Here is a 12,344-nt window from a genome sequence, read left to right as displayed (position 1 = left end):
TTTACGGCAAGTCAGTTAACAAATTCTTATTTACAATTACGGACTATCTGGGAACAGTGGGTAAACTGCCTTGTTCAGGGGCAGAACAACATATTTTTACCTTGTCAGCTCGGGAATTCGAACCAGCAACCTTTCGGTTACTGGCCAAACGCTCCAACCACAAGGCTACCTGCCGCCCCACATATTTAACTGTGGCGTTTGTAATTTGACAGAGGGATATATTGTGGGATCTCCGTTTACTGAGAATACATATTGCTGATGCATGGACAATGTGGTAGGATCCACATTGGCAAGTTCGTTTATCCTTGGATCCCATGCGTAATGTTAAGAGGATGACACAGCATATCGAGGATGCTACCCTGCGGGTGAAATGGTACAGATGCTGATCAGTTTCCGGGTGGTAATTGCCAGAGACTGGTTACCATCTTTTTGGTATTTGGGAGACCCCTTGCTTGTTAGCTGAATGCTAAACTCAGTTTTCTTACATATCCACCTCGATGTTAGAGAACGGAGTTGAGCGTTCCTCAGCTACATGCTTGTTAGCCTGCATGTAATTATATGCAGATTGAGCATTGTCCGTTTATGGTTGCTATAAATGTTGGCAAATTTGAAAATCAAAACCGATAAGAGAATAGAGGAGTACAAGAAGCCGGCTGCTGTGTGTGCGCATTGGTGCCACACTTGCTGCGCGCGCTAAAGCCAGAGATCCACCCACGTGGTAACTCCAAAGTGGGTTTGGGGGAAAAATGTGTGCCACTAGTTAGCACAGCCTCAAAGTCAGAATTGGCTATATCTTAAAATTCTAAAATGTTTTATTTTGTTCTTAATTTAAGGTTATGCATAACGTCGGGGCGGGAGGTAGTCTAGTGGTTAGAGCATTGGACAAGTAATCGAAAGGTTGTTGATTCGAATCCCCGAGCTGACAGAGTAAACATATTTCGTTCTGTCCCTGAACAAGGCAGTTAACACACTGTTTCTTAGTAGGCCGTCAATGTAAATAGGAATTTGTTCTTAACTGACTTGTCTAGTTAAATAAAACAATTAAAAAATTAGCAGTGTGGTTTGGGTAAATTGTAGAAATGGGCGGGGGTTATGACTTTGTGGCTGTGGTAACTAGTGACGACCGAGGAGGCTGTTGGAGCAACATGGCGCCGCACAGCAAAGCAATCCTACACGCCTTATCGTCTCACGTTACCGGAGCTTGTCAGAACTGAGGGTTTGAAAGTTATCCACTATCCGTAGACTGCATGCATGTGGCTAGCAATATTAATGTTTATTGTGTGACAGTCGTCAGGTCTGCCTTGTTTGTTGTCCCGTGAATTTGTAGCTATATATGTTTTGCGGGACTGAAAAATGACCGGTGTATGGCTTCTAATGCTAATGTAGCGTAGGGAATAATACATTTGACATTAGCTCAAATACTTTGTTTGACTGCACAACTATTCTGTCCGCAGGGGTGTCTGGTCTTTCTGTTGTAGTAGCATCTGCATTAGAGAAGCGATTACTGATATACGGCGATTACCGACACGTGAACTTGGCTGAGAACCTCGGCTCAAAATGGATGCCGCTTCAGAGCCAGCTCGTGAGCCTTGAGGAAGCAGGCGAGCCATGATCCCAGATTTACCCCATTATTAATTAGTCCTCTACCAAATGCCTTTCTCTGAATAGCATTGGCTCTCATCTTGAATTACAGCTATTGTAAATAACAACAGTAGTGGTGGAATTGTGGTGATAATCAATAACAAATAACTGATGTAGCTTGCCAATTGTACGGTCATTGACTAGAACCTGTCTGGTCCTGGGTGAAAAGGGTTAGGAAGCCCCGGTGTTGGGAATGAGGGCACTCACCTGCAATGTGCAGAACGTTGTTGATCGTACAAATCTAATATACAGAGGACACTGTCATTCAATTCTGTCCAACAGATGTGAAGTTGTTCTTTATCACATTTCAATTTGAAATGCTCGCTGGGATGGGATCTGGCAGATGGGTAGTGATTGGAATGGGATTTCTTTTTAGGGCATGACACACCACACCACTTTAGAAACAATTGGCCCCTGATGTCCCCTGTAAGGCTAGTTATATTAAGCTATGGGTTACATATAAACATTATTTGGCAGTAGCTACACGTGCAGTCTTGACAGGTGTCTTTTTCCTTCCTTTCAACCACAGAAATGCATTACTTTTTGGCACTGCCATCGGCCCATTGACCTGGCTGGTACTGTTCAGTTACCTAGCTTTCGAGTTGAACAGACATTTCAGAGGTCATCACATCTAGTGTGTTTGTGCATTGCCATCCAGGCAGTACAGTGCTTTTAAGGCCGACTGTCGGGTAGGCTATGTTATATGTGAACAATGTCTGAGAATCAGAGGCTATCAATTCAAACGTTACGAACATGACATGTAGATGCCACTGTTTAGTCATTCCCTTCAGCACTCTTTTTTGTTTGAGACTGCATAACAAACACTAAACTTCCCATGATACTACCATTCACACAGACTAACACCTAAAATAATCCACTAGTACATAGGTAAACACACACACACACACCTTTCAGCTTTGTTATGGCGACAGCCTGTGTATTAGCCCTCTGTGCTCCTACCCACACTAGGTCATGGGGTCCGTGTTGGGATTATGCATCGGTCTCTGTTGCATTGGTGGTTGAAAATGAACGTCCCCGCCCCACACATACACATTCATCACCCTCTGCTGCCTGTCAGGCCAGCTGGATGACTGGAACTGGTGGGTGTGGTCTTGGCTGGGTTTCACACATCCCCCTCCCTTCAACCCCTTCTCCCTTGGGCTATCCTGCCTGGTCAGTTCTGCACTGCAGCACTATTGCTGCGGGAGTAGGATATATACTGATTTTATTTAGTATGCACACAGTTAATGCTGTTGGAATAGGAGGTGATTGAGATATATCGCCATGACTGTTTGCTCATCAAGGAACTCAACTGAATTCTTCATGTATGTGAAGTGCTCCCTCATCCTTCCAGAGGGAACGATTTAGGCTTCAGCTATAGGGTGTGGCCAAAAACATAGGTCTCTTTCCCTCAGGGTGAATCAGTTTTTCATTAGCTGTCTTGCTGTCAGTTTGAGTGCGTCAGGGTGAGCACAGGGGGACCCTCCAAAAGGCTCTACGCAAACTAAGGCAATGGAGGTCCGTTTGCATCACTGCGTAGTTCTACGTACATTTGTGCGGCTGAATTTTTGGAACTTGACTCAAACTGACCCTTGTTGGCTTCTTTTGCGTAGACTGGAGAGACCTTTTTAGCTCCGGAGTGTCAACTCAGTACCAACTCACTCTCTGCCTCTGACCTTAACCAACCACAACCTCTCATTGCCATTTCCTTTCTAACTCCCCCACCGGTCTGAGGGTGTAGTAGTGCTAGTGGAAAATGTCTATTTCAACATTTCTTTAAGTTTGCTGTCCCACCTGTCCATTTGAAAGGTGCTGGGTTTGTTTAGTGTGCTTTTCTTCTCTGTCTTGTAGTCAGTGTTTATTTTGGCTTCTTTCACCTGCCAGAAGTGTAATTTCCCTTAGAAAACACTGACTCAGAATGACTCAGGGCTTTTCCCAACTGCTCTTTGTGTGTGGCTGAGACGGAGAGAGGGTGTGTGTCTACTGTTAATTCAAGAGTGAATGGCCGCTAGATGAAACCCAACATATTCTATTGGGACAATAGTAGTGATGCGGTGAAAAAAAAATCAAGTTATATATTGCAATATTATTTTGGATGATATTATATCGATACATTGACTCCAAGTATGGATTTGTAAAGCAATTAAATGCTAGATAGCTAAGACTGCCAGGGGTTTTTATGCACAGAAAAGTCCTGGGTGGGTCTCCTATGTCTAAACAGTTACAAAATAAATAATAATAATCGTGTCCATGCGTATACGGAACATATTCAGACCCCTTCCCCTTTTCCACATTTTGTTACGTTTTTTATTCTTATTTAAAAATGTATTAAATCAAATAAAAAATCCTCATCAACCCACACACAATAACCCATAAAGGCAAAGCGAAAAATGTTTTTCACATTTACATTTTTTTTTTTTACGGATACCTTATTTACCGAAGTATTCAGAGCCTTTGCTATGAGACTGGCTATTGAGCTCCTGTTTCCATTGATCATCCATGATGTTTCTGCAACTTGATTGGAGTCCACTTGTGGTGAATTCAGTTGATGGCACATGATTTGGAAAGGCAAACACCTGTCAAAATACGGTCCCACAGTTGACAGTGCATGTCAGAGCAAAAACCAAGCCATGAGGTCGATGGAGTTCGTAGAGCTCCGAGACAGGATTGAGAGTCGAGGCACAGATCTGGGGAAGGGTACCAAAACATTTCTGCAGCATTGAAGGTTCTGAAGAACACAGTGGCCATCATTCTTAAATGGAAGAAGTTTGGAACCACCAAGACTCTTCCTATAGCTGGCCAAACTGAGTAATCTGGGGAGAAGGGCGTTGTTCAGGGACGTGACCAAGAACCCAATGGTCCCTCAGACAGGGTTCCTCTTTGGAGATGGTTGTACTTCTGGAAGGTTCTCCCATCTCTGCAGCACTCCACCAATCAGGCCTTTATGGTACAGTGGCCAGACGGAAGTCAGTTCTCAGTAAAAGGCACATGACAGCACGCTTGGAGTTTGCCAAAAAGCACCTAATGGACTCTGACCATAGGAAACAAGATTCTCTGGTCTGATGAAACCAAGATTGAACTCTTTGGTCAGAATGCCAAGCGTCACATCAGAAGGAAACCTGGCACCGTCCCTACGGTGAAGCATGGTGGTGGCAACATCAAGAAAACTATTTAATCAACTTTAGACTATAGCTGTAGCATAACAACGTGATAGTCAAGGAGTCTGAATACTTTCCCGAAGGCACTGTGTTCAGTACCAGTCAAGTTTGGACACACCTGCTCATTCAAGGGTTTTCTTTATTTTTACTATTTTCTACATTTTAGAATAATAGTGAATACATCAAAACAATGAAATAACACATGACACATTCAAAATATATTTTAATTAGCCATCCCTGGATTGCACACCCTTGGCGTTCTTTTCCGACAGTCTTGAAGGACATCCCACATATGCTAAGCATTTGTTGGCTGCTTTTCCTTCACTCTGCAGTCCAACTCATCCCAAACCATCTCAATTGGCTTAAGGTCTGGTGATTGTGGAGGCCAGGTCATCTGATGCAGCACTCCATCACTCTTCTTGGTCAAATAGCCCTGAAGCAGCCTGGAGCTGTTTTTGGGTCATTGTCCTGTTGAAAATGAAAAACGAAACTGTTTTTATTCTGTCCTTATGGCGTATTGTGTGTAGAGTGATGAGGAAAAATAACAATTTAAAACATTTTAGAATAAGGCTGTAGTCTAGCAATGTGGAAAATTACTTTCTGAAGGCACTGTGTGTTCACATACATATATACATATCATTTTTCGGGATGGAAAAATGTTTTCAGTGTGAACTTAAATTACTAAAACAAGATTTAAAGTATGTAGAAAAGATAATGGACCTATATAAACTCAGCAACAACAAAAAACGTCAATTTTTCAGGACCATGTCTTTCAAAGATAATTCGTAAAAATCCAAAACTTAAGATTTTCATTGTAAAGGGTCTAAACACTGTTTCCCATGCTTGTTCAATGAATTATAAACAATTAATGAATATGCACCTGTGGAATGGTCGTTAAGACACTAACAGCTTACAGACGGTAGGCAATTAATGTCAGTTATGAAAACGGAGGACAATAAAGAGGCCTTTCAACTGACTCTGAAAACACCAAAAGAAAGATGCCCAGGTCCCTGCTCATCTGTGTGAACGTGCCTTAGGCATGCTGCAATGAGACATGAGGACTGCAGATGTGGTCAGGGCAATAAATTGCGAGACTGTATTGTGAGACGCCTAACCAGCGCTACAGGGAGTCACCACGGACAGCTGTGGCAGACCACGTGTAACAACACCTGCACAGGATCGGTACATCTGAAAATCACACTTGGGGGACAACAACTGCCTGAGTTACACCAGGAACGCACAATCCCTCCACCAGTGCTCAGACTGTCCACAATAGGCTGAGAGAGGCTGGACTGAGGGCTTGTTGGCCTGTTGTAAGGCAGGTCCTCACCAGACATCACCGGCAACAGCGTCGCCTATGGGCACAAACCCACCGTCACTGGACCAGACAGGACTGGAAAAAAGTGCTCTTTTTTCTCACCTGGGGTGTGGTCGGATTTCCATTTATCGTCGAAAGGAATGAACGTTACAACGAGGCCTGTACTCTGGAGCGGGATCTATTTGGAGGTGGAGAGTCCGTCATGGTCTGGGGCGATGTGTCACAGCATCATTGGACTGAGCTTGTTGTCATTGCAGGCAATCTCAACGCTGTGCGTTACAGGGAAGACATCCTCCTCCCTCGTGGTACCTGCAGGCACATCCTGACATGACCCTCCAGCATGACAATGCCACCAGCCGTACTGCTCTTCTGTGCGTGATTTCCTGCAAGACAGGAATGTCAGTGTTCTGCCATGGCCAGTGAAGAGCCCGGATCTCAATCCCATTGAGCACATCTGGGACCTGTTGGATTGGAGGGTAAGGGCTAGGTTCATCCCCCCCCAAGATATATCTGGGAGCTTGCAGGTGCCTTGGATGGAAGAGTGGGGTAACATCTCACAGCAAGAACTGGCAAATCTGGTGCAGTACATGAGTAGGAGATGCACTGCAGAACTTAATGCAGCTGGTGGCCACACCAGATACTGACAGTTACTTTTGATTTTGACTCGCCCTTTGCTCAGGGACACATTATTCAATTTCTGTTAATCACATGTCTGTGGAACTTGTTCAGCTCATGTCTCAGTTGTTGAATCTTGTTATGTTCATACAAATATTTACACCATGTGAAGTTTGCTGAAAGTTAACGTAGTTGACTGCAAGAGGTTGTTTCTTTTTTTGCTGGCTTTGTTGGTTCTTAAAAATAGTAATCATAAATGAACCACATTCATTAGTATTTTTGTCGTGCCCTGGTGCCTCCATTAATTTTGTTGTGTTTGTGTCACTCGGCTAGGGTAAGTCATGGCAAAATGTGTAGAATTTCAGGAAATTGGCTTTAAAACTGCACGTTTTTCTCTGACTTATGGAATTGTAGGAAATTAGGTTTTAAACGGCTGCATTTTGTCACTGCGGACAGCAGAAGGCCCTCAAATGTTCGGTTAGCGACCACGCCAATGGCCACACCCACCACCTAAGCACCATTTCTGAACCAGAATAAAACCTGTCTAACTCTCGTTGGCTGTACCTGTGCCAACGCCGGTATTTTTAATCATATAGCTTGTTCTGTCTTTTTTTAAATAGTGAGTCAACATGTTTTCAACACTTATTTTCATGACTGATCAAAACTCATTTTCTCATGCTCTGCAGCAGACATAGTGAGCAATAGGTATGTTTGGAACATCAAATCGCAGTATTGAATCGCACTAACCTACAAATAGGATTGTGAAATCGTATTGTGATGTCCCTGACAATATGCCTTTCTCATGGGGAATAGAATTGTATTCCCTGTGTACCAAAACATTGTCTCTGTCATCTCAGTTATGAATCCAATCTGAACTCTCTCTCTCTGACAGGGCAATCAGAGGACAGACGACCACCACATTGGCACACCACCGAGCCTTGCTCCCATTCCTGGGACTAAACACGGTTCAAAGTGTGAGTGCTGGTCAACAACGCCTAAACACCATTCTCTCTCTCTCTCTCTCTCATAGTCTATCCTTGATTCTCTCTTCACCTCCTCCACCCTCCTCCTCCTCTCAGATTTCTGTACAGGTCCGAGTGCGCCCATGCAGAACCACATGAAATGAATAAAGCACCACAGCCTATAACGGGACCCCCCTCTGCCACCCACCCTGCCCCCTCCCCCGGAATCCAACAGGTAATGGGAATCTACTGTTTGTTTTAATTGGGGCTTCAATCGTGTCTCATGGTTGTTTGTCCAATCAGTAACCATATTGTTGATCACTGTCTCTCCCCTCTTTTCCTTTCCCTTTCACAGGCCACCTTCCCTCCTGGACAACCCCTTCTGTTGTCTTTGCCACCCCACCTCCACAAATGAACCCAGCACCACAGCACCGACAGGTTCGCCCTCCGTCACCCCACAGCTTCATTTAGTCCCTAGTGCAGTATCTTCATCTATTGGTAGGAATGTAGATCCTGCTTAGGGCTGTTGTGACCGTATTACCTCCACAACGGCGTTCACCAGTCATGAAGGCAGTCAAATTCCAAGTGACTGTTTAGTAATTAGGTTTCTCCAAGCTCTGATGCTCCAGATGGTCATTAGTAGCCTACCAAACTTACTGACTGCATGGAACTCAGTGCTGTAACACTTCATGTTGCGCAACATTTCTATAGGCTGTGCAATTGCATGAGAAAACAGAGTGTTGGCCTCTATTAAAAATAGGAGGATCCCATCAGCTTTCATTAGGCTAGGCCTCTCAAATGTATTTCTCAACTTTCCTAATATTAAGCACATGGCTTTTCTTTAAAAAGTAAAAAAGAAAGTATAGCCTACCTGGCTGGCTTGAAAATGTACCACGGGAAAAGCCTCCTCCATTTGCTATTTAAGTGCATCGATTACATGTATTCCCCCCATTTCGAGATGGGTGCATGATAATGGTACTTTATAAATCAAAACAAACTTCTTATATATAATTTGGACTTTTTCGAACCAGAGTTGCGCGCGCACCTCATGTAGCCTAGCCCATAGGCTTATATCTTTTAATAAGGTTTGTATCACAACTAAAGTGGTCAAATAACTTCTTAAAATTAAGCACATTAATCCCTCTTCACAAGTCGTGTAGAGCCTAACTGGCATAAATAAGCAGCGGTTGATTTTAAAATTTAGTGAATTTTTACCATAAACATACACCTTTATATAATAAAAGCATTACATACGTCATCACATTTGCGGTCACTTTTGATAATGGTGTTTCCCTCCAATGGAACATTGCTGCGCTTATAATGTGAAGAAATAGCCTAATAGTTTATCAACATTTTAAGCTATGTTCTGAAAAGTTGTCAGCCTCATTCCGTAAAAAAAATATTTATTGACGCTAGGGGTTGTATTAATTTGGGATCTATCGCATACCACAACTGTCCCAGACTTATTTATTTTTTCGCATAGAATAGGTCAACTTTTGTACTATGGGGGATATTAGATTGACATAGGCTCGTGCTTTTGCTGTTTGTTAGGCCTACTCATCTTGTTGGCTGACAAGAAGTAAATGTGGACAGTTCTTCCAATATCTTTAATATGCGCCTCGGAATTGCAGAAGGATGCGTGCAGTTGTGTCCCTGATGTGTCTGTCTTCACTTGTAACCTGTGAGAAAGACCCGATCACGTGCTGGAGAGCCATGTGAGTGAGAGGTGCTTTGTAGCATGCAGCACTCAGGGAGAAGGGAATTATCATTTATTATATTTCGCCCAAGGGCACAATGGCCACTGGCCGCAAAAGGCATAGATTTTTGTAGAGAGCATTACATCCACACAAAGGCCATGCCGCCAAGAAATTCGAGACATTATCAATTGCTTGTCAAATTGTGAATGAGAGACTGATGAGGTGTGTACAGCCTGCACAAAAAAACCAAAGCAGAGCTCATGCCTTTTCACGTTAACCTTTTTTCAAATCATCATTAGTTGCATCATGCAGCCAATGTATTAATAATCTAAACATATAGCCCAACGTTTGTAGAACTAAAGGTACATAAATAATTCTAAACGAAGCATATAGGAGGACCTATTTCTTTGTTAAACACTCAACACAGAATAGCCGCATGTGCGCACTCCCTCAAATCTTTTGGAGAAAATAGCCTTTATTTTATTCAGCTTTGTTCAATTGTGTTCTTCATACTATATGATAATGCCACGGAATTCTAAGCAAATCTTGTCTGCTAAATGAAGTAGTGTAGCCCACAGCCATATGACATATCCAGATCAGGACCTGATATTAGGACAAATCAGAATATGCTATTCTTCTGAAATGGACACATTTTCTGCATGTTTCTTTAGACCTGTCTTAAATAAATATTGGATTTATTTTGAAGGTGAGGGCTATATTACATGGATTTATTAGACTTTTTAAAAATGTAAATATTCCAAAGGTCTGCGTCAGTGGCTTTGGAAGCCAGGAGATGCTAAATGTGTTTGTTAATTAACGGTTAACGATCACAGGATGACGAAATGTCATGACAGTCATAATCGTGCTACGTGTATTCTTTCTTCTTGATACCATCTCTTACTGTTTAGTGTTCAGTGAGTGTACGTTCCACACTCCAACCTGTCATTGTTACTGCTAGAAGGCAAAATCATTCTCTCAGATGAGACCTGTATAGTGTTCTGAATCCTCTTGTTGAGCCCTGCTCCATGCCTGCCTATCTCTCACTCTGTGTGTTTGTGTGTGTCTATGGAGGAGGATTGTAATCTGCTGCTCTCCAGCTGGTGTCCTATGTAGGGTTAACCTCTGACCTGTGACCTGTCTTGCTCTCCTTTTCTAGTTTTCCCCCGGGCCCCGTGCTTTACACCAACAGGTACTAACAGCCTAACCAGGGACTTGGGTGGGCTGGGTTGAAATAGGGGCAGTGTAGAGTTCTCTCTATACTTGCATTTCCTGTCTTTCTAAACTGTTTTTGAGCACTGAATGTTGTAAAACCTACACATGTTTATTTTGGTAGGCTAAGAGATTGAATCTGCTGTAGAATCATATTCCAAAAGTATTCTGGGATCCCTTATTCATTGGGAACTTGTCATGTTCACACACCAGGATTTCCCTTAGCGGGTAATTATTGGCTTTTGTCCGATTTACATATTAATTGTAAAAAATAAAAAAATAAATAAGCGGATAAATTAAATTGGCTCCAGACAATTGTCCAGGGGGAGAAAAAAAATGTGTGAAATAATGCTTTTTAGGCTATTCATTGATGGAAATACGTTTGACTGGTCATGCTTATCGGTTTGTAGGCTAATTTGCAAAATTTAGTGGAATTAAATTGGCCTGTATGTACATTATATTCATTATGTATCTTATTTATTACACGCATACAGATACAGAGCCTTTGAGTAGAAAATCATCTGTCGAACAGCACAAGAGCTGCTGCTGCAGCATCTTGTGGTGCTTTCAAGACAACTAGGAATTCTGGAAAAATACAAGGCCAAATCATGATGTCAGCGATTTTCAGGTCGGAAAGTCGGAGCTCTAGAAAGAGGCCTGAGTTGGATGACTGTTCAAAACGATTTTCCCAGTCTGAGCAATTTCCCCCCCCCCCCAGTTGTCTTGAACACACTGAAGTCAGAGATTTCTGCGCTCCAAGTTGTTTTGAAGGCGGCATCAAACTGCAACATAAGGCAGACTTCATCAGCGCGTCACACACCACTTTGCAATGAGCTGGAGGCAACTTGCTTTTTGAAGACATATACTTAATTGTTTGAAACCTAAACGTTTTAATACATACACTGAACAAAAATATAACATGAAACAATTTCAAAGATTTAATTGAGTTAGAGTTCATATAAGGAAATCAGTTCGGCCCTAATCTATAAGTTTGGTCACAGATCCCTTAACATTTAAACAATAAATAAAAGTATGGATGGGGATCAGAAAGCCAGTCTCTATCTGGTATGGATCTCGACACGGTATCTTTGTGCATTTAAAATTGTCATCAATAAAATGCAATCGTGTAAGTTGTCCGTAACTTATGCCTGCCCATACCTTAACCCTACCGCCACCATGTTCACAACATTGACATCATCCGCTTGCCCACCATACACGCTGCCTGCCATCTGCCCGGTACATTTGAAACCGGGATTCATCTGTGATAAGCACACTTCTCTAGCGTACAAGTGGCCATTGAAGGTGAGCATTTGCCCACTGAAGTCGGTTACGACGCCGAACTGCAGTCAAGTCAAGACCCTGGTGAGGACAACAAGCACACAGATGAGCTTCCCTGAGATGGTTTCTGACAGTTTGTGCAGAAATTCTTTGGTTTGCTCAAAGCCACAGTTTCATCAGCTGTCCGGGTGGCTTGTCTCAGACGATCCCGCAGATGAAGCCAGATGCGGAGATGCTGGGCTGGCGTGGTTACACGTGGTCTGCGGTTGTGAGGCCGGTTGGACATCATTTCTCTAAAACGAAGTTGGTTGCGGCTTATGGTAGAGAAATGAACATTCAATCCTCTGGCAACAGCTTTGGTGGACATTGCTGCAGTCAGCATGCCAATTGCAGGCTCCCTCAACTTGAGACATCTGTGGTATTGTTGTGTGACAACTGCCCATGTTAGTGGCCTTTTATTGTCCCC

At 43.0% G+C, this 12,344-nt stretch overlaps 1 protein-coding gene across 1 annotated transcript in view; it reads left to right on the top strand.

Moving 5' to 3' along the window:
- The first annotated feature begins 1,112 nt into the window (after positions 1–1,112).
- Positions 1,113–12,344, top strand: part of LOC135553090 (eukaryotic translation initiation factor 4 gamma 1-like) — a 72,810-nt gene continuing 61,578 nt past the window's right edge. Inside the window, 6 exon segments of the mRNA XM_064985187.1 lie at positions 1,113–1,216; positions 7,625–7,706; positions 7,812–7,929; positions 8,050–8,068; positions 8,071–8,132; positions 10,548–10,580. Coding sequence (XP_064841259.1) covers positions 7,855–7,929; positions 8,050–8,068; positions 8,071–8,132; positions 10,548–10,580 — 189 coding nt within the window. The 5' untranslated portion in view covers positions 1,113–1,216; positions 7,625–7,706; positions 7,812–7,854.

Source organism: Oncorhynchus masou, chromosome 13, assembly GCF_036934945.1.
Source record: "Oncorhynchus masou masou isolate Uvic2021 chromosome 13, UVic_Omas_1.1, whole genome shotgun sequence".
Classification (NCBI taxonomy): Eukaryota; Metazoa; Chordata; class Actinopteri; order Salmoniformes; family Salmonidae; genus Oncorhynchus; species Oncorhynchus masou.
The sequence above is the reverse complement of the archived record's forward strand: the minus strand, read 5'-3'. Positions and strand labels throughout refer to the sequence as shown.